This window comes from Liolophura sinensis, chromosome 1 (assembly GCF_032854445.1).
Source record: "Liolophura sinensis isolate JHLJ2023 chromosome 1, CUHK_Ljap_v2, whole genome shotgun sequence".
Lineage (NCBI taxonomy): Eukaryota > Metazoa > Mollusca > Polyplacophora > Chitonida > Chitonidae > Liolophura > Liolophura sinensis.
This window is the reverse complement of record NC_088295.1, coordinates 86,850,070-86,876,827: the sequence shown is the minus strand read 5'-3', so window position 1 is coordinate 86,876,827 and position 26,758 is coordinate 86,850,070. Positions and strand designations below refer to the sequence as shown.

Here is a 26,758-nt window from a genome sequence, read left to right as displayed (position 1 = left end):
GTCACCAAGTCCTCCGGGGAAGTGAGTGCCGTCCACTGCCTTCTGTCACCAAGTCCTCCGGGGAAGTGAGTGCCGTCCACCACCTTCTGTCACCAAGTCCTCCGGGGAAGTGAGTGCCGTCCACCGCTTTCTGTCACCAAGTCCTCCGGTGAAGTGAGTGCCGTCCACCGCTTTCTGTCACCAAGTCCTCCGGGGAAGTAAGTGTCGTCCACCGCCTTCTGTCACCAAGTCCTCCGATGAAGTGAGTGCCGTCCACCGCCTTCTGTCACCAAGTCCTCCGGGGAAGTGAGTGCCGTCCACCACCTTCTGTCACCAAGTCCTCCGGTGAAGTGAGTGCCGTCCACCGCCTTCTGTCACCAAGTCCTCCGGGGAAGTGAGTGCCGTCCACCGCTTTCTGTCACCAAGTCCTCCGGTGAAGTGAGTGCCGTCCACCGCCTTCTGTCACCAAGTCCTCCAGTGAAGCATATGAGCCGAGGTACATGTATATGGTCATTTGAGCCGTGGTATCTTTAAAATTAACGCCTATGAGATCTAATACTATTACATATGAGCTGATATGAGGTAAAATATGACTTGTTACTTTGGCGTGTAAGCTAAAATGGCGTACAATTCAGAATGAACATCAGATATTTTTATAATTGTTTGTAATTGCAGCTGGGCTATTACATATGGCAAACCCAGAAAGTATGGAAGTTGGAGGGTTAAAGAAAATGGCTTTACACGCTAATCTGCTTGCCGACACATACATGGACACGTTGCTTTACGCACAAAAAAACCCTGCATACATTGAACGAGGCGGTAATCTCCCCTGATTGGCATTTTCTCAGTGATATCAATGTTTATTTTACCTCGCAAAGACGAGATCTGCAGCGTTAGAAATTTATCTTGGCGACCCCAGAGTACTGATAAGTTGGAGATATGGGATAGCAGTGCGTCACCGACCGGCAGTGTAGTTTTTACTCTTTGAACCTAGTGTAGGACGGAAACATAGGAATTTGACCTGCGCGATCAACGGCTTTACAACGCTTCATTATTACAGGCTTCAGACAGAGATGTGATCTGATCAAACCTGGGTAAAACGCTGTATAAGAAACCTGAAGTCTTGGATATTACCTGCTCCTGAAAGCATTTAATTTTTTGGTCTGAATCCCTGCCGATTGCGAAAGTAATCGCCACATTTTAGGCGCCTTTTTTACCCCACAACACATGATTGATCTTTGTAACTGAGTGTTAAAACATCGCAGGTAGACGCGACCAGACATCATGAAGGTAAGAGACTCCATTTTGCACACATCAAAGCTATGAGAATTCTCATAAGCTGATGAGATTTCTTATTCGACAAAAACCAACTGAATGTCTTCACAGAATTGCTTCTAAAGGCAAATGTATAAAACATTTGATAATAATAAAGCGCAGGCAAAAATCAAAAGTTTGATTTGGCCTATATAAAGTACATGATGGCATGTAAAAGGAAACGATTCTTCACACGACCACAGTCATATTAATCTGTAATATTTATCTGAGAATAATTTAATTTGAAGAACTGACGTTCTAAAATTTTACTGTAACAATTTAATGGTTTCTTGGTGGCTGTTTATTAAAGCAGTGCATTGTATCTATTGAATCAGGAGAGAGACGGAAGTGGAGCAATATGGCGCTTTGCTCTAAATCTGCTATACAGAATATGATTCATATTTAGTGTATCTTGATGTGTGGATTTTATTAGTGCTCCGTGGCCACTTACCCAAATCAGCTATGCATACAGTACAGATTATAATTCAAGTTTCAAGGGATAAATTTGAAGACATGTGTCGTTATAGTAACCTCTCTTAAATAGGAACAGACGTGTTCTCGCTTGAACAGGTGAATTTTCGTTAGAAAGGCTTCTCTTTCGATTTTGTCGTGTCATGACAGTAGAAAAGTTTGCATATTTTTTTCTTTAAACTAAATCTAATATTTAACTTGGTCCCTGCTTTGAACACCTGTGGTTAATTATGAAGACCATCAATTTAATTACAACAGAAACGGTTATCTGACCTTGTACATCCATTTCCTCTCACCGTAATGCTCGTCGCCGTTCTAGAGTATGGTGTAAAAAAAAAACCATTCACATAAATAAATATATTGTACATCCATACATAAAAGTTCACGTCAGTTAAAACCGAATTTTTGAACATTAATATTTTAAAGAACCTGACTTTTGCTTCCAGGGTTTCTAAAATGTTTCTCATAGGTGAAACATTAGATCCCTACTTTTCATTAAGAATTGCAGTTTCCCGTAGTGCAATAAGTGATTAAATTAAAACTTCTAAGAAGAAAATCATCTGCTAGCGAAAACATTTTTAATTATATCGCAGCGTAATGACCCAGGAGCCTCTCACCAATGCGATCGCTGTGAGTTCAAGCCCAGCTCATGCTGGCTTTCTCTCCGGCGGTAAGTGGGAAGTCTCCCAGCGACCTGCGGATGGTCGTGGGTTTCCACCAGGCTCTGCCCGGTTTCCTCCCACCATAATGCTGGCCGCCATCGTATAAGTGAAATATTCTTGAGTACGGCGTAAAACACCAATCAAATCAAATCAAATCTTTCTCGAAAAATAGCTACATTTAATCTGTATAGACACTCACATTGTTTAATATTGTATTTCGCTTTCTGAGTGTGAGTTGTGTTTGAATGACCGGCAATGATATTCAAACGACCTCAGACCTTCAAGATATTAGATAAGTACTTCAATCAATATGCAAAATCTTTCGAACATATTTCTTGGTAAACTTAAACTCTGCGTTACTGTGTGACTCTTTGCTAAACTTTTTTTATAGAAAACTGTAACAAAAACACCTGTAGTGTATTGTTAGCTGCATTCCTGCGCCTAATCCTTATATGGATTAGGTGATGAGCAAATCCCTGGAAAACACCATGAAAATGCAACAGGTTAAGAAATTCAAGTACACGCAGCATACATGTTTACGGTAAACACAATCCATAGGCTTTCCTAATTACCAACAATTAACAACAACTGCATAATGATTTTGGTTGTGCTAAAAATCAGTTCAAATCACGTGTAAGGCCTCTGTCAATGTGACCCATGCGAGAATTAAATAACCACGCATGAGGCGTACCTATCCCAGACTGTATTCCAGCACCATGGTTTGTGACCGCCATTATGGGTGAATATTAGGGTACTTTTTACCACATACATGTACCGATACACGCTGTGAGGAGGCCTGTATGTAGAGCGTGGGTCATACCTTGTGCTGATAGAAAGTTAAGTTATACTAAACAGTATACAATATCTTGTGTCAATACGCAAAAGATGATCGATCCTGTCCTACATATTCTTTAGCCGGCAAATGTGACTTAAAACAGAGAAAAGAATTCGACGTTCTATAGTAACCAGAGTTTTATGTGCTCTCCCCCACCCTCATCTCCCCCCTTCTCGCTGAATGACCCATCCACTCTTCACCTTCCAACCGCTTGGGACATATTTTGATATATCTTTCTGTTTCACCATTCAGCCCACAGTCAAAAGCTATTGCTAACATTACAAACTATAGTATGTCACTACATCGTCCAATGCACTCAAACGTGAATTGAAATAAATGTATTAGTTTGTATCTCGAAATTTGAGATATGTAAAAAATATCCTGTCTACAAATGTGACAATTCTTTTTATAACCGAGAGAAATTTCTTTTTATCTCCTTACATTAATACTCTATGCAATGTGTAAAATATTGCCTTAGTTTTTAAATATTTCTCCTGTCCAAAACTTATATACCGGTACAAACATGAAAAATACATAACTTAAGATACCCTCATGTTCCCCAGTTTACGACTAATATCACGCCGTCCCGAACTGTAAGTTGCCGGTTCTGAGCCTGTTTTTCTTTAACAAAAGCCAGTGTGGCAATCAAATGATGACATCCGAAATATGAAATCCGGCTGACCGCACCGTAAAGGTTGACAGTCTATTAGTTCATGCCGACGTCAGAAGGTCATGCAAAGCCGTGTTGTTTAAACAGACACTATACTTGTTATTCTCTGTGACCTCATTCTTTTGGGTGTTTATAACTGTTTTCGTTTTACAGAGCACGTAATAAGTGCGTCAAGTCTTCCACAGCTATGGCCGTTGTACATGTGTTTCTTGTGTTCATCGTGCAGTTATTAACCTCAGTATCAGCAATAGGTTAGTACAGGCCCATTTCTGGCAGTTGTCATTATCACTTACGGTATATCTTGACTGAATGAGAGAATAAAGTGACAGTGGTCAGATTTTCAAATCGTTGCAATAACTGAATGTGAATAGCTTTGTCATAACTTGAAAATAACTTTTACTTCTAAGTAATTTGTTATTACGTTATTACGTTACATTACATTACATTATTACCGTTATTACATCAGATTATTAAGTTCCAAAACTTACGGTAATAATGTGTGCAAACAAAGTTTAAACCATGGGTTTAACGTACTGCTTCTTTCACAGAATGCCCAACAGATTGGGAAACTTACCAAACATCATGTTACAAGTTTGTCTGGTACCCAGGCAAAGACTTCCCCGATGCTGAACTAGCTTGTGCTGTGAGTATTCGCAGCATTCAAGTGCTATAAGAGTTCAATTTATTGAATCATTTTTTTCCTGAAGTATGTTTCAGTATACTATTGATTAATGATTTCTATTATCATCGTATTAAATTTTATGATTTTAATGTTTATTTACACTATATTTTGCTATAGTCTTATATGAGTTTTAGAATATTTGGATGAGGCTGTGAATTGCCATGTTTGGTTTCTTTTGCCTTAATTGACCCCGAATCTTCATTTGACGCTGGATTAATGAAATCCAAATATATGATAGAATGCTTAGCTATTATTACCTTTGTTAAAAACTCTATGTTGTCGAGACAACAAGTAATGACGATCATCAGAAAACGCATGTTCCCTATTGTTGTACCAGTGGCACTGAAGCCTATCAAACTTACCTTACAGTCGATGGCATCAGCCCTGGTAAGCATAGATGATCTGGCCGAACACCAGTTTGTGGCCGGAGTACTTGAGAAGTCTGATAAACAACGGTATGAAGGCTCCATTGCTATCTGCATGTACAGTGTTACATACATACTTCATGATCCTGTCAGAATAATACCACGCACTGAAACATACAGAAATCTGCATGAATTTAAATGTTTCTTGTATCAGCATACCATGTTACATGTGTCAATCTGTTACTAAGATGATTACTCTTCAGATCTGTTTGGAATCTTTCAGTATTTAGTATTGAGTCATATATAACAATTATCGGCCTGGTCATATGAATGCTATTTTGCAGGAGTCTGCATGCATTTTTGGAATATGTAAAACTTCAGTTTTGGTAAGTCACTTATTTACTGCCAAATGAATATGTAGCAAATGTCGTAACACACGAAACAATTAGTCACGGAAAATTGTGTATACGTTTACTGTTTTGAGAGAAGTATGACTTCATCAAAAAAACCTGATCGTTTTAGTTTGGAATGATCTGGCTCACGTGGAAAGTGGATGCTTTCCTCCCATGGAAGTATCACAGCACGTGACACAGCGCCATGATGACCTCTAGGGAGACTCATTCCGTTGTAGATATTCCTGGTTTACGAGCGGGATTGTTCTGACAAAGACCCTGGATGAAGTAGCACAGTCCGTGGGCACGGACAGACTGGTATGGGAGGGAGACGGCACCGACTTTGACCCCAGTATAACTCATCTGTGGCAGCCCAGGGACAAACTGGAGACTGAGCTTCCAGGAAGGGTGGTCGTCTATAAATACACGAGTCAGTAGTCATTTATTAAACTGTTTGACAAGCATGCTCTGTATAATTTTGTATTCTCACTTTCACCCCGTCTGCTGTCAAAGAAAGTATAGCACAAGTAGTTTTTGTTAGTCAAGAGGTTTGACGCTCATGTGACTTTCGAACGCTTTACATGCCCTTGAACCTGGTTTATTTGAAGATTTCGTGAAAATATTAGATGTTTGGTAACATTTTTCCCAGTTACTTTTGGTAACAAAATATGAACTTAAACATCTGGTTTACAGATATGACATTATACAAATTTTAAAAAATGTTGTTACATTGTTTATAAAGATCGAGGGCATGAAGTTTTCCTCAGAACAGCCTATGATCCCATCTGACCGTCTACCTCCACTTGCAGATGTTCCTACACCGGGTTATGTGTTTGGCCGCTCCCGGGCAAGTGTCAAAAGGCCGTATATTTGTGAGATTCCATTAGCAGAGGTGTACAGAATCTATGAACAACGTCGGGATTATGGTGAATATCACATTTATATCAGAATTGTCAAAAGATAAAATTAAATACAAACATTTTAAGCGGATAAGCATGCCATATGAAAGGAATTTCCCTTTTTCTACCTTTGTTAAACTGGCAGCTCCTACAGTCTGCATCTAATAAAGTTTCTCCCAAGAAGCAGTTTCCATGACATTTGGCAACCTAACCTCAAGGACTCATTTCTAACATTAAGATACAAATCCTACAAATACAAACCCACAAACATCTTACTTTAATTTAGTTTCCTGTCTCTTATTGTGTGCAGTGTTGGAATGTTTTTTCAATATTTAGGAATTTAGGAAAATTTAGGAATAGTATTAACCCACACAGTGCCAACAGATGGAAACTTTCTATTCCCTCTTATGATATGGGTGTCCCTTTAGTCGTTGTAGCCAGCATCAAACATGTAATAAGTGTACAGTGCACTCCACCACCTGAATCTGTACCGAGGCATCTCTTTCTTGTGAGATTTATTAGAATATTTGACAAACCTTCGAGGCCACCTCCTGTGCGCCCGAGTCAATACAAGATTATCTTAGATACATCAGTTCTAGATATTACAAACACTTCCCCTCAAGAATAAAACGGCCATCTTTCCGCTTGAATACTTTTGCGTTAAAAATGCTTTCACTACATTCGGGAGCAATCCGTGTTTTACACACACTAGTTAATGTATCGCGCTATATTTTAAAGCATTTTCGTAAATGTACAAAATCGATATTTGTAACGGTTTAAAATAATTTTAAAGCTTTAAAATCATTTCTTACCGTTTAAATATTATTTTTGCGGTTTTGAAATACTTTAAGCTTTAAAATTACGGAACAAATGTCAAACCGGTACGTCATATTTCAGTGCATACAACACTATAAAACTCCTGTAGTATTTCGCCTTTATCACATCATTCAGACTTACGTATTTCTCTGGCACAGAATATGGCCTCGACGTGGACGACCTGAACGACATTCCCAGAGGGCCTAACATAACAGAACAGCCCCAAGACTTGATCATCTTAAGTAGCTCAGACAGCGTCCATGTGGACTGCGCCGCCTCCGGGAACCCCATGCCGACGTACCGTTGGTTCCGGCTTAATGGAACGGAGCGCACGGAGGTTACGTCAGCCACCAACAAACGCTACGTTCTGACCGCTGGCAGGTTGACGATCCGTTACCCCAACGATGAGAACGACACGGGGACATTCCAATGTCAGGCGAAGAACGAGCGTGGGACTGTGCTGTCCAACCCGATCAGGATCATATTCGGCGGTAAGACCTGTAGAATTGAAAGACGCTGAACTGATGTGCCCGACCCTAGTAATAGGCCTATCTTATTTTGTGACTTTTCCTCTGCCAGGTATGTCCAGTTCGATTTGTGCCATAGGCCTAATCGTGGGTAAATTCTGTGCTGTGAAATAACAAGACAGTTGTCTGATTTAAGGGTAATCCCTCTGGCAAAGAAAACTGTCCCTCCACATCAGTCGCTCTGTCCGCGGAAGATTGAGGACGGAGAAGTACTCTCTGCCTGTATTGGTTTTCTAATTCTGTGGTACAGAAAATACAATCGAAATACACGCAGTTCTACGCGTCATGTCAACCAAGGGGAGACTACTCGCAGTGAAATTTGAACCAATGGTGATCTGACTTGTATGTATTACCATGCATTTTCGTTAATTCCGAAATCATTTTCTCATGATTTCTGAAGAAACAAATGGAATAAAAGAAACTAAGTGAACATAGCAATCATATTTATTCCCCATTATAAATATATAATATACTAAAGTACATAATAAAGCAAAACAGAGCCGCCTTTCTTTTCCTGGGTTACCCGTCAAACCTAGCTGTTGTGTGTAGCCAGAGGCACCATATATGAATATAGGCAACTGAAAGTAAGCATAATATAAAAATGTTTCATACATCGTGCGATGACATGTTAAAACAACTTGGTTATTTCGTAGATTAATAGGTATATTCGTCTTTTACCGTTGTGTAGATAAACACAGGTACGTTAATAAATATTCGACACAGACGAAGTAAATATTCACTCTTCCTTGCAGTCCACAAAACGAAAAAGGATCGTAATAGACGCGTCGCTATTTATTAATTTTTACTGATTTCTGGTTAAAACCATACTTATGACTTTTTCATTTATGCCATGGCAGTCAGTTTTGTAGGTGAAGAAAACCGGCATGTCCCGCGTAAACGACGAATATTTGGCGTAGAGAAATGCACACCACATTGGTGGAAGACACGTGGTCTTACACGAAGGTTAGATTGCACTAGCAGCCCCTCGAGCGCCATATACCACTTACTCTCACTAAGGCCCTACAAGCTATGATGGCGGAAGAATACACAAATTACCTGTTCAAGGCTGGGATTGATTCCGGTTTCCCCGTGTGCCCAAGCGACCATAAGGCAAACGTGTTAGTTGGGTCTTTTAGTATACTGTCTGCAGCTCACTGGTAACGAATTAAAAGGCGATATGCATTAAATATTGTCATGTTTATTTTTAGAGCTACGACAGTTTTCCAATGTTCAGCGCGAGGTCGTGAATGTTCATGCGTACAAAGGCGCAGTTATCGAGTGTTCACCCCCATTTCATAAGCCAGGTCAGTTTTCTGGTATTGGACTAAACGTCTTCTCCATACAGAAATTTCTGTGTGAGCTCTAAGCACAAATGTTATAAGAGAGGTCGATTACACTGTGGGAAGACTTAAATCTAAGCTGTAAGCAAAAAAAAAAAAGGTTGAAATTCATACAGACATTTGGTTGTAAGCTGTAAGCACAAATGCCATGAAACACATTTTACACAGTAACTAATAAACGCTACAAGGTAGGATATGTATAAGTCGTAAAGGGCCCTTTGGTATATTAGGTCTAGTATCCAAGTACGGATAATAGACAAGTTCAAAATTCAATTTATCCCTTTGTCCTTTATAAAGTATTCAATTCTCATTTAGAAGAAAAAAACATTTTATTCCTCTATGTACATTGGCTTTAATAGGTGTGTCTTACCAGTGGTTTAAAGACACTGCGGAAAATTTCGTACGACCAGAACATCAGAAGTATATCTTTATTTCGGACAACGGCAAGCTGTACTTCTCAGAAGTGACAAAAGTAGACGAGGGTAATTACCACTGCGTCGTGACCTTGGGCGGACCTTACGACCGTCACAAAACGATCAACTTTGAGGGCAAGATGCAGTCTCCTAGCAGAACCAGTTTGCCTATACCCCTGTTTGTACTGGACTCAGGTGAGTTTTGTATAACCAGGATAAAAAATATAGGGGGCCTACATTTGTTACTATAAAGTTTCATAAAAATCAGAATTTGTACTGGCGCTGTGGAAAGCAGTTTCCAATGAAAGTTTGTTGTTGTAAACATATGTATATTATGTAAGAGCTACCATCTTGCTGTAGGTCAGACGACTTGGGGTCCGCAGATCCAGGATGACTTTGTCCAGATATTACCACAAACGCCATTGAGAGGTCAGAACGTAAGGCTGGAATGTTTCGCTTATGGATCGTAAGTGATGATAAGACAAGGCCTAGGTCACAAGATACATATATTTGACTAGCTGCTTGTAAAAGTATCACTATATCAGATAGGTAAAACTGTAAAGAAATGGCTTGTTCAACTACCAAACAGTGATAACCCTAGCACAAGATCAAACAAAGAAACACCAATACATTGAGGTAAATTCAGTACATATGATTGAATAACCATTAAACTAAATGGTAAAACATATACACAGAATACAAATCAATGTAGACAGCAAAAAAATAAAGTTTCTTTCGTAGAATACAGCAGACACAGTTCTGGTCCAAACAGTCGGCGTCTCAATTGTATGTCTCAGTCCACATAAATAGGTAAATCCACAATTCCTAGTGAGTTCCTGAAGTGAAAGATAACACTGGCATCAGCCTGACAATCAGCCTGACAATCAGCGTGACAATCAGCCTGACAGTCAGCCTGACAATCAGCCGTACACTGACATTATTAAGTCTCTGCGAGTCACAAACTCTTGCCTTGGAAACTGATTAGCGGTAAAGATCCAAGTGCATGCAGGGAGCTAAGAGTTCAGTCCCCGGGTCTTGAGACAAAGTGGCTCTCACAACAAAAGACCTCAAGCAGAATTGGGATAAAAGTACATCACAACAAAAAGAGACGATGAGCATTAAAAGCTCAGAACACATGTCTCAAACACAAAAATAGTGGCCGACGAAACATTTACTTAATATCCAATCCTGCAGTTAAAAAAGCTTTCCAAAATGACTGCGTCAAATAGCAGGAATACCTATTAGCTCTCAGTAACAAAATCCCTTACTTTCAAACCGGACTTTTCTGACAGGCGAAACTGCCATTTTAGACTGCTCACTGCAGACTTCAAAGTAAACCGTGTGAGCTGGGCTAATATACGCTGGAAAACATACTAGGATTGTGAAGTTTCGATGGACATAAGGAATAAACATGTTAACAACAATTCACAGTTACTGTGCAGAGAAATGCTATACATTGGCAGTGAGCATCCAGAAAGCTGCTCTGGCTAAATGTACTCTAACACAGGTGCAGACATTAAACTAAATAGCCCCAGATCGAGGTCAAACGCTGACTCGGTTAACTCCATTTACCTAACAATCCTCTTGTAATCCTATCCTTCATTTTAAAACATATGTTGTTCTTTTGATAAACTCATTTTAAACACACCCCTCCTCCCAAATGACAAAAAAGGTAAAAAAGAGCCTTTTGTTGTTTTAAGAGGTACCCCATGCTTAGAAAGACTTGTGTAATATTTCAGGGCTCCAATCTATTACTCATGGTCCAGAGACAATGACACGATTCCTGCAAAAACCAAGTACTTGGACAGTGGTCGCGTGCTCATGATTCCCGACGTGCAGTTCGAGGACGCCGGAAATTACCGATGCACTGCGCGGAGGACACTGTCAGCTGTTGACCAGCGGGTAGCGCATCTCAAGATAGTCGGTCGGTTTAAATATGATCACTTGTTAGCTATTATTAAATGAGTGTTGCCGAAGTTCACAATGCTCAGTTTGTTTGGGATATGCTAAAACTAGCCAAAAAGAGCAGAGTTTACACATGTAGTCCGAGTACCGGTAAAATCGAAAGTATAAATGCCAGTCTTGTTAGAGTATACCCTTATCAGCTTAGATGAGATGTTTTATATGTATGTGTTTAGCGTCCGTTGAAAATAATTAATGCCACTACTAAATGTTTTATTTATTCCACAACTAGAAGGAAAGAGTGCGCGTAACGGCGACAGATTTGTGATGTAATCAGTGCATATTTCCCAATTCACAATTTTATAGTTAGAATGATAAATCAACTGTGGTAGCTTTATAAATCTTCTTGCGTATGCACAATTTTCAGCCAAACCTTACTTCGACTACCCTTTAAAGAACCAACATCTAGACATCGGAGGAGAGCTTACATGGCGCTGTGCCGCCCGAGCCATCCCGGCCGCCACTTACACTTGGTACAAAAATGGCGTCCCTATGGTTAGTCAGCCCGGGTAGTGGAGGTCAACAGATTCATACTGAAAATCCCGCAGCTAGACCCAGCCAGAGATAACGGGACGTATCAGTGCTCAGCCACAAACATTTATGGCACTACGTACACGTCTGCAGAAATCCGAGTGTTATGTAAGTCGTGACCGAAACATTCAGTGAACATTGCTCACGAAGAAAAAGCTCATATATATTTTAAAAATATGGAAACATCCTCCGTTGGCCAGTAGGGTGATCTGCAGCTGCAGGAGTAAAAATAGATCAGCTATGTTTGGCAAAGACACTTAAGAATATGATATATTGTGCTTAGGCACATTATGTAACTGTGACTTAAGATGTTTGTAATTTAAGCTCTACCTTAGCATTAACTTGGCCAGTCATTGTATTGTAACGGAGAATCTCCATGTTCTTCGGGCTGGATTTCACATAAATCACAGAAACTGAAAATCTCTCCATGCATGTTCCCCAGCCATCCATCCATCCATCCATACATACATCCAGACAGACAGACAGACAGACAGACAGGTAGGTAGGCAGACAGACAGACAGACAGAGGCTTATGTACATACTTCATGCATGCTGTCTGTTTTACCTGGATAAACCCGTCGTGACATTACCCTATATTTTCAGCCTTCCAACCATCTTTTTCCAAGAGTCCGATGGCAGCCACGATGATGGCTGCTGCTGGTGGTAACGCGACTTTAGCCTGCCAACCGGAAGCTGCTCCTTTCCCACAATTCTCTTGGGCTAAGAATGGTGCCGACATTGGCGTGACAACAACACCAACAGAACGAGTCCGGCTGCTAGGAAATGGAAACTTGTTTATATCACCGGTTGAGCAGGCAGACGCCGGCACATACAAGTGTACGGCCACAAATGACCTGGGATCCGACTCCTCCGAGGGATATCTCGGCATTTCAGGTCAGTCTGATGTGTTCTGCACCGTATCTTTTTGGCCTCTGGATAGAAAAAAATATTTTAGTATTGTGATCATCTTCTCTCAAGCTAGAACACAGTTAACATGCAACACTATTTTTACTTTGACTGATGTTTAGGGCCATATTCAAGAACTTCCACACCTAGAATCAGGTTTAGGCTAGTAGTGTGCACCCAGAATCAAGTTTAGGCCAGTAGTGTACACCCAGAATCAAGTTTAGGCCAGTAGTGTACACCCAGAATCAGGTTTAGGCCAGTAGTGTACACTCCGAATCAGGAATGGGGCGGTAGTCTACACTTAGAATCAGGGATAGATCAGTGGTTTACACCCACGATCAGATATAGATCAGTACTCTACACCCAGAATCAGGAACAGGGCCGTTGTCTACACACAGAATCAGAGTTATGTCAGTTGTCAGGGATAGGTCAGTAGCCTACATCAGGGATAGGTCTATCCTCTACACCCAGGAACAGGGAAAGGTCAGTGGGTTACACCAGAAGCTGGTGTAAATGGCTGGTGTAAAAGCCAGTTTTGAGTTCAAACAACGCATTGTGTTTTTAATTGACTGTATAAAGATCGAATTTAATCAGAAAATATATTTACTAAATCTTTCACGTATGTATTTCTGCTTTTCTGTTTCGTTTTGGCTAACGTTTGCCTTCACATGTAAAATATGAATTTATAATGTGTTGAGTTTTGTCATATTTAGGCAAGTCTAAAATCCGTATTTCTATAGTTGGAGAAGAGTTCAAACCTTGGTGCTTCATGTTTTTTTTTCTTTGGAAACATAGTTTTAGGTGACTAAAGATGTTGGCCAACTTGTATTAAATAAATGTTATCATGAATTAGAACTGATAATTGTTAAGATGTGCTAATAAGTAACATGTGGCAATTAAAACTAAAAGCTTGAGAGCACATGTAGTTGTCTATTTTTAACGTGCCTTACTAATTGTCATATGTTGCGATATTAAAAAGCTAAAAGTTACGTTGTTATATATTTATTTATTTGATTGGTTTTGAATGGTGTGAAAAAGAATTTTTCAGAAAGTTGCGTTTGTGGTGGAGTGAGTTGCCACGTTCTATATTGCTTAATGCAACAAAGATATTTCAGTGTGATTAGAGTAGGCTACCATTTTTCGTTTTTATGACATACATCGCCAGCCTGGATATAGACTCGCTTCAGTGCGTGTTTGGAGTTTGCTTGCCATATAAACAGGAAAAGTGGAATTAAACAGAACTGGGAAAAGAAGTGGCCTTCCAAAGGTGTCAGCTGTCTGCCTCTGGAGGTGCACAGTTTCTTGCTCTTGGACCGATTCCCCGCCTTGCCATAACAGATACTTCAAATCGCTCTAAAATTGTTATTTCTGATGTAACAAGGTCATAACATTGCTTGACAACGTAAATTCTGGGTAAATTATTTTAAAACAAATTTCAGCTAATTAACGGAAACTAACATACCAAATTTAATAATTCAAAGGACTTGGTACGGTAAGGCGGAGAATCGACCCCAGAGAGTTATGTTAAGAAAGTGCAAATTTCAAAATCCCAACACAGTTCTGTAAATTTCGAAATCAGAAGTATAAACCTTGGTTGATTTACCCATGAAAGTTATGTGGCCATGAAAGAGATGGTTGCTTAGTAATCGCCAAAAATACACTCTCGATCAAAAACGCCAATTTTTGGTTCAATTGAGGCACTGTGTTTTCAATTTACAGTTAACCAAAAAAATATCTTTACTGAAACTTTTATGTGTGTCAAAGTTTCGTTTTCGATAACGTTTGTCTTCATAGGTAAAAAATAAACTTTATGATGTGATTTAGTCCTGTTTTGGCAAGTTTAAAATCCGTATTTCTGCCATAGTCTGTCAGGCATCCTTCATAGTACAGTGAACTAATGATGTCACTACGGAAAACTGTTTGCACTTGGAGGAAGAGTTCGAATCTTTCTGAGATTTTTTTTCTTCGGCAACATAATTTTTGTGTAAGTGCAGATGTAAGCTGTCTTGCATGAAATAAGTGTTACCATGAATTAGAATGAATAATAGTTACGCAATGGTATTACGTAAGGCCTGGCAAATATATGTGGCGAAATCATACGTGAATCCTGGTTGTGAGCATACGTGGTCCTCTATCTATTATTAACATATTATACGTAGCGGAAGTCTAAGGCTGAACATTTGTTATAGGCCTGTATGTAATTAGTTGATTTGTGCATAACTGCGTGCACAAGAATATTTTAGTGGTGCAGTGATTTTCCCCGCTGAGAGTGTCTAATTAAAAAAAGGTACTTTATTGTGACTAGAGCAGGCTAAAGAAAAGGAGAAGGGGAATAAAACCGAACTAAACACAGAACTAGCCTTACGAATGTGTCAGCCACAGCTATAGTCATTGTCGCTTCTTGAGGTGCACCGTTTCTTACACTGGGGCCGATTCCCCGCCTTACCATACCAGATCTTTTGGACTAAGATCGCTTCGTGGTTCCGTGGCACCCAGAATCTACACGCAAAATAAGGGATCAGATCAGTACACTACGTCCGGAGTCAGAGATACATTAATAGTTTTCACCCACTTTCAGAGCAGGACCAAGATTCTACAGCCAGAATCAGGCCATGGTATTCATTACTTACTAATATCTAATACACCTAAACAAACTGTGATATCATGGCACAGATAGCTGTGATATCATGAAACAAAACGAAGTGGAAGAAAGATATTAAAGAGTAGTTGCTATTATGCCAATCTTAATATGACTTCATCACAGCCATGTCTTTACCCACACTTTACGTCTTTCATAGAGGGCATAGTAATTAACACGCCACCCCAGCCCAGAATTGTCCGTCTGAATGACACAGAGTTCCTGCCCTGTGTTGCCTCCTACCCTCCAGGAACAGACATGGTCTACATCTGGATGTTTAACGGCAAGCTCTTGGACGTTGACCATGACCCATACTTCGGCAGGGTAAGAATATTACGTAACAGCACTTGTTCGCAGTCTCTGAATTATATACTTCTGTGACGTATATCACCGCCTTTGTCGCCGGTGTTCGTGAAAAAAGAGATTTAAAAGTATATGACCAGTTAGTGTTCTCACTTTTCATCTATTAAAGAAGTAAAGGAAATGAAACACACGTTTTATGTTGTATCGTGAAATTTAGCATTAATATAATAGGCCTATAGCAATTTTGGTCGTGTTGGCCAATAGTTTGTCTATAGCTTCTAGATGTTATAGGAATGCAAATCGTATGACCCCGATGGATCTGATCGCCTCTTTCTGTCACACCATCTGTTATTTTTCGCTTTCCGATAGGGTGCTTTTGACAACTCTGGTGGCATTTACATTCGCAATGCTCAATTTGAGCACGATGGAATTTTCAGATGTGTCGCACGTACAGTATATGACGAAGCCTCTGCAGAAGCGAGAATTACAGTCACAGGTGAGTTATCCGGTGGCATTTTTTCCGCAGATACTTGTGAGGAAGAGGTTTTTTTTCAACTTTGTCTGGTTTTAACAGGAACTTTGCTCGATATGCAGAGTCCCACATGGCATTAATCTTGGTGCCAACTAAAGTTTTTCCCACGGGATAGAACTTTGTCCGATTCACTCTTTCTTCCAGTCTGATTCACACTTTCTGTATGTATTATGTTTTATATTTCGCCGTGAATCATGACGTCATCAGGTAATTTAGAGTCACATTTATATTGGTTTACATCAAACTGATTCGTGAGAAATCTTGGCTGTAAAATACACACATAAGTATTTGCTGAATGTCTTGTTAGGTCCCCCAGGTCCGCCTGCTGGCGTGTTCGCCCAGAGTGGCACTATCACCGCCACTTCCATGGAGATCCGCTGGACTGTGGGTGACGAAAACGGGGAGCCTATCCTCTCCTATATCATAGAGCTCTTCCCCTTCTACCATCAGGTCTGGAGGACCGCTGCTTACGGTGCGAACACTTCTACATTGATTATTCCAATTTCTTTTCATTCTCATTTCATTGTACCTGACAAAATGTAAAGAATACCCGACAATATAGTGGGTTAAGAACTGTAGACGTTATAAAAGACACTTTCACGTAGTCAATAGCTCATGTTATATGGAATCCACTGAAAGGTGCTATGTGAGATTAGCCAATTAGATCTCCACTTAATCTCTCGTATCCCCATATCCTCTCCACTGCCGTGCCTCCCTTCTGAATTTCATCTCGCTCCTACACTTCCTACATTCTAGCAATCCTACTATATCCCATTTATCCCTCCGGTATTCCATCTGTCGTGCAATATGTTATCTAACTCTCCTATAACCTGTCATTTCTTCACATCTTATCTGTCGTCATGTATCCCTCGTGATGTCCATCCGTTCCTCCTCTTTCTCATGTATCCATCGTATATTCCATTCGTTCCTCTATCTCATGTATCATGGTAAATTCCATCCGTTTCTCCTCCATCCCATGTATCCCTCTTACATTCCATCTGTTCCTCCTCTATCTCATGCATCCCTCGTACATTCCATCCTTTCCTCCTCTATCTCGTGTATCCCTCCAGTATTACATAAATCCCTCGTACATTGGGTCTATCCCTCTTATGTTCTATCTACCCTTGCTGTGTACATGTACTTCCTATATTCCAAGTATCCTTAGGCTGTATATCCCATCTATCCATGTCATAGCCCGTTTTTATCGCTTGTACCTCACCAGGTGTTGAAGACGGACTGACAACGGTAGAAGAAGAAGACAAGCATGCATACACGGTGGAAAATCTGAAACCGGGAAACAGATACCGCTTCCGAATCCGAGCTGTGAACGATTTTGGAGTGGGCGAAGCAAGCAAGCCGTCCTGTGAGTTTACAGTAATGTAGCCATTCACGGGAAATAAGTAATAAAAATTGAAAACAATAATCTGGAACTCTGGTGTATACTCAACTGCCGCTGAACATGACATTACCTTTTAAACCCAATATTTACGTGGGAGAGTTTAGTTTATTTGACGATTCTGGATTTTGTGTGGCTGTCCTTATTACCCTGGGTCAGTATTTATCAAACGATTAAGACTTAAGTCGTAAGCTGCAAGTCCTTAAAAAGCCAACGTCAAAACAGGAAAGAACTAAAATTGTGATTAGTACATTGTTCTGCTGTAAAGAATCAGTGTACAAGTTTCTAAGATCATATTACAAAGCATTTTAATTGTAGCTGTGTTATTTTTTTACGTAAATCTTAAGACGTTTGATAAATATGGGCCCTGGTGGTCTTTGTTGACGCTTAAAGTTATATGATACTGCCAGTTCCCAGACTAATGAGATCGCGTGTTCAAATCCAGCTCTCCTTGTCTATGGCCTTCATTTAGGAGAAAAATCAGTGACATGCTTTACGTTTCTCTTTTTTCGCCTAGCACCGTTTTTCAGCAATATCAGACGGAAATCTTTTCGTTTGATTATACCCTTTTTTGTTTATGTCAGTTCTAATTTTCAGCGTTTATCACGTTTATTTCCGTTTCTAGTGTCTTATACCACTCTAAAGGCGCCTCCGACCGCCATACCGTCTGGTCTGGGCGGTGGTGGGGGAAGTGTTGGCCTCTTGACAATGATATGGACGGTAAGTGTGACTTGTGTCTAATCATGGTGCCCCGCTCATGCTACTTGTGGGACTCTTGCTGTTAGCGAAGTCTTACTTTCGCTGAAAACCACCTGTCTTCCACCAACCTGGAGTGCATTAACTAGCCAAATGTCGATGATTTTATACCACATCTCCCTTCCATAAAACTGACTGCCATTATTCAAATAAATAAATATAATACATAATAATAATTTATTGTTTATTATATAGAATGCCAAATAAAGACAGACTTGCCTAATTTTGCCCATAAGTCTTCATCCGCTGTTAACTAAACTAACCGGTGGAAGGCTTTAGATTTACTACTTCCAATATTTTAGTGAAAACTTCGCTGAATCTGGAATTAAAGCAAATTAAACCAAAAGCTAGAATAGAACTCACGAACAAGTTGATTGTTCAGGACGTTTCATCACCCTCTCTCCATTGTTATTAGTAAAGTAAGACATTGTGTCGCAGGACTAGGATTCGTCATCACCATTTCAAATGTGGGATTGGAGAATGGTGGAAACATAAAGGCACAGATTGTTACATCGTTATTGCTTTCTTACACACAAGTCGTGATCCTGAGGCCACGCTTATTTTGACATGTTTTAAGTATGTTACATATTATATATTTCTTTCAGCCTTTGAACGCGGAAGATCTGAACGGAGAGGGTATAGGTTACAATGTGTATTGGAGGAAGAACGGAACCCAGGAGACAGACTGGACAAAGGTACATATACTGATCGCAGGCACAGGGGTCGGACAAAGGTAGAGGCATTGATCTGACAAGGTAGAGACACTAATCATAGGGACAGGGGTCGAACACGGTTAAAGGCACTGGTCTGACAGAGGCACAGACACTGATCACAGGGACGGGAGTCATACAGAGTTAGAGGCAGTGGTCTGACAAAGGTAGCGACACTGATCACAGGGACGGGAGTCGTACAGAGGTAGAGGCAGTGGTCTGACAGAGGTACAGACACTGATCACAGGGACGGGAGTCGTACAGAGGTAGAGGCACTGGTCTGAAAAAGACAGAGACACTGATCGCAGGGACGGGAGTCGTACAGAGGTAGAGGCAGTGGCCTGGCAAAGACAGAGACATTGATCACAGGGACGGAAGTCTTACAGAGGTAGAGGCAGTGGTCTGACAAAGACAGAGACATTGATCACAGGAACGGGAGTCGTACAGAAGTAGAGGCAGTGGTCTGACAAAGATAGAGACACTGGTCACAGGGACGGGAGTCGTATAGAGTTGGAGGCAGTGGTCTGACAAAGATAGAGACATTGATCACAGGGACGGGAGTCGTACAGAAGTAGAGGCAGTGGTCTGACAAAGACACACTGGTCACAGGGACGGGGGTCGTACAGAGATAGAGGCAGTAGTCTGATAAAGGTAGCAAAACTGATAACAGGGACGGGAGTCGTGCAACGGTAGAGGCAGTTGTCTGACAAAGGTGGTGACACTGATCACAGGAACGGGAGTCGAACAGAGGTAGAGGCAGTGGTCTGACAAAGGTAACAACACTGATCGCAGGGACGGAAGTCGTACAGCGGTAGAGGCAGTGGTCTGACAAAGACAGAGACACTGACAACAGGGACGGGAGTCGAACAGAAGTAGAGGCAGTGGTTTGACAAAGGTAACAACACTGATCGCAGGGACGGAAGTCGTACAGCGGTAGAGGCAGTGGTCTGACAAAGACAGAGACACTGACAACAGGAACGGGAGTCGAACAGAGGTAGAGGCAGTGGTGTGACAAAGACAAAGACACTGACAACAGGGACGTGAATCGTGCAGGGGTAGAGGCAGTGGTCTGACAAAGACAAAGACACTGACAACAGGGACGGGAGTCGAACAGAGGTAAAGACAGTGGTCTGACAAAGACAGAGACACTGATAACAGGGACGGGAGTCGTGCAGAGGTAGGGGCAGTGGTCTGACAAAGGTAGCGACACTGATCGCAGGCACCGGGGTATGCTAAGAAAATATAGTAGCTGAAAATTGTACAACTGATCGTAGGGGAACTCAAAGGAATCATGGTGGGTAAAGAGACACAAACATATATATATATATATATATATATATATATATATATATATATATATATATATATATATATATATATATATATATATTCGTTACAGATATCCTTGAAGCTGTATATGAATCAATTCACTGAGAATGATTAGATGTTGAAGACGAAGTATTTTATTATACTGTGCACATGTTGTAGTTGCTTTACCTTATTTTAGAACGTTGAACTTGGGAACGCTAACAAGTCTATCGCCACCGTTGGGACTGCGAACTTTTACTTACCATACCAAGTGAAGATACAAGCTTTTAACAGCTTGGGAGCGGGCCCCAATTCCTCCACGGTAGTTGTTTACTCTGCCGAGGGTCGTAAGTATTGTTTGGAGTTCTGAGTTAAGATTAAAGGCTTTCATATCTGCGAGCATCTCTCCTCTTAGGGGATAGTTCCCTTTCTAATTTGCTGACTAAACCATGATTCGAAAATACGGTAATTTGACTCAAAATAATTTCCATTACAATTTCTTAGTACAAATTGGAGACAGATCGCGGTGTTCCAGTTTGGACGACTGTTTTTCCGTTGCTCGGACACACGAGAGATTTGTTCAATCCCTGCCTTATTCATGGCTTTTTAAAAGATTTTTCTGGCTTTTCGGGCTTTTGGTGGCAGTAACCTAACGATAGCTCTTGTTGGAACGATTAAGTGGTCTGACACGGCCCATTTATCAGGTGCCTGCCATCAATATGGCCAAGTTCATCAATTACTTTCCAGAGGACGTTGGTTTACTTTAGAAATTAGGTCTCTCCCCCACCCCCTAGGAAAGTCCCTGGATGACCTTATAGAAGTGGAATATTCTTGAGTACGACACCAATCATTGAAATGAAATCCGTTTACGATTGTTTCCCTCGCTTCAGTGCCCGTTGGGGTGGTGCAAAATATTGGAGTAGAGGGCTACAACGAGACCACAATGCTGGTGACATGGGACATACCTGATATTTTGTCCGACAGAGTGTCCGCTAAAGGGGTCATACGAGGATTCCAGGTATGGTCAAGCTACATGCGGAATTCTTGACTCTCTCCGTTTGTGTGACCCTAAAGTGAATAAAATTGCCTCTCCTTATTACAGTTATAAGGAAGCAATAAGCTTGTTATTTAGATTTTGCTACTCATTGTTAACAAATAACAATCATTTTTAATCATTTAGTTCAACGTTAGTTTAACGCCATACTCAAGTATTTGCCCTTAGACGATGGAGAATCGTTTTATTGATAGAGGAAAGCACCGATCTTTGGCAAGTTGTTAGCGCACATTTCTACATGTGACATGTACATATTGTGTGGTGGCATCCGAGCAGCATTCAACGAGGTTTATGTAAGGCCACTACAGACTAGGCCTTGTGAGCGACTTCTTGCAGCCATGACACGGGGGACAACGGAAGCAAGTAAAAGTTCCTGCCCGAAAGACAAAATTACACCACGTTTATAGGGTGATAAAACAACTTAAAGACAAGCACAAAATATAAACAATGTATGATATAAAACACCTCCAAGTGCCTTTACAATTTCAGGTGATGATTCTTTTTGTATTTGGCTGTAAGTAATTTAACATGTCAGTATTATACCTGACAGGTGAACTGCTGGCCTGGAAGTCGATGGCAGCCGGGAAGCCGGACTATCCCAGTGGGCTGGAGACGGCGGGCGTACGCGGGGCCTGGGGAGACCCAAGCCCTGGTAGTGGGGGTGATCACGGGCGTGTACCACTTCTGTGATGTCCAGGTGGTTAACTCAGCAGGGCTGGGGCCTGAGAGCGAGAGTCAGACCTACTCCTCTAATGATCTGGGTAAGCACATTTAGCTTATACATATCAACACAACTTTATTCATCTAAGGATTCGGGTAAGCACATTTAACTCACACATATAACTGCACCGCTCTAATGCTCTGGGTAAGCACATTTATCTTATACACATCAATGTGACTGTACTGCTCTAATGCTCTGGGTAAGCACATTTAGCTCATACACATCAGTGCGACTGTACTGCTCTATTGCTCTGGGTAAGCACATTTAGCTTATGCACATCAATGCGACTGTACTGCTCTATTGCTCTGAGTAAGTACATTTAGCTCATACACACCAATGCGACTGTACTGCTCTAATGCTCTGGGTAATCACATTTAGCTTATATACATCGATGCGACTGTACTGCTGTATTGCCCTGAGTAAGTACATTTAACATTTAGCTTATACACATCAATGCGACTGTACTGCTCTAATGCTCTGGGTAATCACATTTAGCTTATACACATCAATACGACTGTACGGCTCTATTGCTCTGGGTAAGCGCGTTCAAATTATACGTCATAACGACTGTACTGCTCTAATGACATGGATAGGCATATATAACATACATATTTGAAACGGCATATCAACAAGAGCGGTTAAATCTAGATCTGTTCATGTACTTGATCTTAATAATGTACTTACTGTGACCGTTTGGTGGACCTGGCCTTTTCATGGTATCTCGCTTTGGAGAATTTGTGTGTTTCAAATATACTGGGTGTATCTAAAACTAACCCCATATTTCTTAGCATCCTGCCATTCCGCTATTCCATATTGCGCTAAACGGGTGTAATTACAGCTTGAAATTACTAACTTACTCCGTAACCATTTCATTTCCTGGCAGAGTGACCAGAAGTTTAGTAACCACTAACCGTTGACTGATGAGATTTAGAGCTTGTAATTTGCGTTATTTTATCTTGACAAGTGTCGCATTAGTGTTATTATCTATCACCTTTCATGACTGTGGACGAGGGGGTTAGCGTGCCAGCGAGGCGGAATGACCCAGGGGCGGTCACTGTGAGTTCTGGTCCTCTCCTGGTGGCTCCCTATCTGGCCGTACGTGAAAAGATCTGTCAGCAGCCTGCGGGTTTCTCCCAGGGTCTGCCCGGTTTGCTCCCACCATAATGTTGGCCACCGTCGTATATGTGAAATATTCTTGAGTACGGCGGAAAAACACCCATCAATAAAATATTACCATTTATGATGAAATGAAAACATGTTTCAGCCCCGACGAGATACCCGACCGAGGTGGAATTGTTTTCTAATGGTTGGGGCTCGATCAAGGTTACGTACAGAGGAGTAACCACGTCGGAGAAGTTCGTTGGGGAAGAACCACTGGACGGGTACCGGGTGAGCTTAAGTAGAATCACTTCACATTCCTTTTCAAATGCGTAGGTTAAACTTCAGTACAACATTCTTTAATTGCCCGTTTATCTTGTGAATGATCCGGACACTAATGATATAGAGCAAACAATTATTACAAACCATAAGCACACCACTGTGCAAAGCTGTTGTTGTTTTGAAACAGCAAAGATTTGAAAACCATTGAGCGCCACGCAAACCGGAAGTATTACTGAATGAATGGCTATAGTTCAACAAAAGTATTATTGAATTAATATGTTAATATGTATATTTCTCATAACTGTTTTTGACTTTCTTTTATTCGCTGATGAAAAAGGTTGAGTGTCACATACTGAGTTCGCATTTTGTTCTTGTATAGATCATGACAATAAAATTAAAGACGCACTGCATAGAGAGTAAAACCAGAGTATCGACGGTAATGTGATAGCGGACAAAAGGTCACACGTAAAAAATACGACTTCTTCTTAGTTTACCTCAGTCAGGTTTTTATGTAAGTGCATAAATAGTAGCAATTTACACGCCCCCTAACACCATGGGTCAAGTAGAATTAGGCGAAAAGAAATGCAGTGATGTTGATTGCAATATAATAGACGTCACTGGTCTAGAATTACTCAAAATGCTGTGTTGTCATCACATTTAACATACAATCCCATTGCCATGGACCATCATCATGGACAAACCATATAGATAACAATAACTACCCGCACTTATTACAGGTGCGTATATGGAAGGCGGGCGATGACATTCGGACGGCCACATACACCGAATGTGGCCGGAAATCGTACTGTATTGTGGATGAGCTATATCCGAACATACTGTATAACCTGAGAGTGTACGCTTACAGCAGCGGCGGCGACGGCAAAATGAGCCCCACCATGACGTTCTCCATGGGTATGTATACTTTATGGGGAAATGGGCCCCACCATGACGTTCCCCATGGGTATGTATACTTTATGGGGAAATGGGCCCCACCATGACGTTCTCCATGGGTATGTACACTTTATAGTAAAATGACCATCACCCTGGTTTTCTTCATGTGTACTTATACTTTATGGTAAAATGTACCCCACCCAGACGCTTTCCATGGGTACGTATACTTAATTGTAAAATGAGCACCACCCTGATTTTCTCCATGGGTAGGTATACTTTATGGTAAAATGGGCCGCATCGTAACGTTCTCCATGGGTAGGTATAATTTATGACAAAATGAGTACAACTTTGACATTTTCATGGTACATATACTACTTAACGAATCCCACTTTGACGTTCTCTATGGGTACGTAAACTGTATGGTAAAATAAGCACCACCCTGACTTTCTCCATGAGTACGTATACTTTGTGTTAAAATGGGCCCCACCGTAACACCCTCCATTGGTACATATGGTCAGTTGAGCCCCCCATGACGTTCTACATGGGTACATATACTTTTTGGTCAGTTGGACTCCATGGGTATCTATAATCACGGAATGAGTACTACCCTGACTTTCTCCATGGTTAGGTATACTTTATGGTATAATGCCAGCATGCCGTTTTCATTGGGTAAGTCGACTTTATTGTAAAGCGATCTCCGCCATAGCGTTCTAGATGGGTTTGTATACTTTATGGTAAAGTGAGCTCCGCCATAACGTTCTAGATGAGTAAGTTTACTTTATGGTAAAGTGAGCTCCGCCATAACGCTCTGGATGGGTTTGTATACTTTATGGTAAAGTGAGCTCTGCCATAACGTTCTAGATGAGTACGTTTACTTTATGGTAAAGTGAGCTCCATCATAACGTTCTAGTTGGGTACGTATACTTCATGGTAAACTGAGCTCCGCCATAGCGTTTTAGGTGGGTAGGTATACTTTATTGTAAAGTGAGCTCCGCCATGACGTTCTAGATGGGTACGTAAACTTTATGGTAAAGTGAGCTCCGCCATGACGTTCTAGATGGGTACGTAAACTTTATGGTAAAGTGAGCTCCATCATAACGTTCTAGATGAGTACGTTTACTTTATGGTAAAGTGAGCTCTGCCATAACGTTCTAGGTGGGTACGTATACTTCATGGTAAAGTGAGCTCTGCCATGACGTTCTAGATGGGTACGCAAACTTTATGGTAAAGTGAGCTCCACCATGGCATTCTATTTGGGCACGTATACTTTATGGTAAAGTTACATCGTCATAGCATTCTAGATGGACACACTTACTTTTTGGTAAAGTTACATCGTCATAGCATTTTAGATGGGCACACTTACTCTTTGGTAACAAGAGGTCCACCAAAACGTTCTAGGTGGGTACGTATACTTTATGGGAATATAAACCCCAGCTTGACGATTTCGACACACATTTTACCATTTTATTTAGGGCTAAAATAAGTCCACCCATGCTGCCGATTTGATGGGCACATATAATTAATGACAAAATTTGCCACTGTGCTGTACCTTACACAAAAAGGTAAGATGTAAATGGAGGAAAGTTGTACTTCGAAGTTCGATCGGGACAAAGACTATCGATCTGTAATCCTCGATCTTCATCCGTTTCAGGCGGACAGACCTATATTACGAACCTGAACCGGTATGAGCTGCTGGCTAAAGCGTCGATGTCAGCTCCAGGCGCACTGCTCGTCTTCCTCAGTTGTCTGCTCTGCACTCTGATGGTCTGATCGTTTACCACACTGTATCATCGAGCTATTATGTCCGGAGGATACTTCACTCACACAGTCAATTCTTTTTAATCTACTATATTAATGCAAATGTTCTTGTGTTTTCACGGTTAATGTTTCATTCTTTCATAATCTTATTGACGGATTATTTTTCAGGTTCATTTCATACATTTATTATGTTAGACACGATTCATCTTTACGCTTATATATTCGAGAAGATCCAAGACTCATCAGTTTCATCACCAATAAACCAATAAAATCACTCAGCGGTGTACATAATGAATTTTTCCTTACACATGAACATCGTCTGGTCAGCGATTTGGTCTTGTTATCTTGTGAGTTTATCATATGGGTGTAGTGTATGTCGCTGTACGGGGCGTGTAAGCACAAACTCTGAGACCAAAATAGCAGCTCACATTCTCCTTCCCACCATTGGCGTTGCTGTGCGCAGCTCTCTTCGTGAGTCTTTATGAAGGAGCAAAACAAACTTTAGCCTGTTTACTCTGAGACTTTATAGCGGCATGGTTGGACTATT

At 41.0% G+C, this 26,758-nt stretch overlaps 1 protein-coding gene across 1 annotated transcript; it reads left to right on the top strand.

The window, feature by feature from the left end:
• The first annotated feature begins 994 nt into the window (after nucleotides 1-994).
• Nucleotides 995-26,512, top strand: LOC135461963 (contactin-3-like). The gene is given in 26 exon segments (XM_064739268.1): nucleotides 995-1,269; nucleotides 4,085-4,182; nucleotides 4,480-4,574; nucleotides 4,983-5,068; nucleotides 5,610-5,800; nucleotides 6,180-6,296; nucleotides 7,244-7,576; nucleotides 8,821-8,916; nucleotides 9,312-9,560; nucleotides 9,726-9,831; nucleotides 11,105-11,289; nucleotides 11,695-11,829; nucleotides 11,832-11,966; nucleotides 12,462-12,752; nucleotides 15,563-15,726; nucleotides 16,075-16,201; nucleotides 16,545-16,709; nucleotides 17,460-17,600; nucleotides 18,259-18,353; nucleotides 18,995-19,084; nucleotides 20,607-20,754; nucleotides 21,298-21,425; nucleotides 22,012-22,222; nucleotides 23,447-23,571; nucleotides 24,300-24,474; nucleotides 26,105-26,512. Coding segments are annotated over 25 exon segments (3,771 nt in total). The 5' UTR covers nucleotides 995-1,269; nucleotides 4,085-4,118; the 3' UTR covers nucleotides 26,224-26,512.
• Nucleotides 26,513-26,758: the final 246 nt, after the last annotated feature.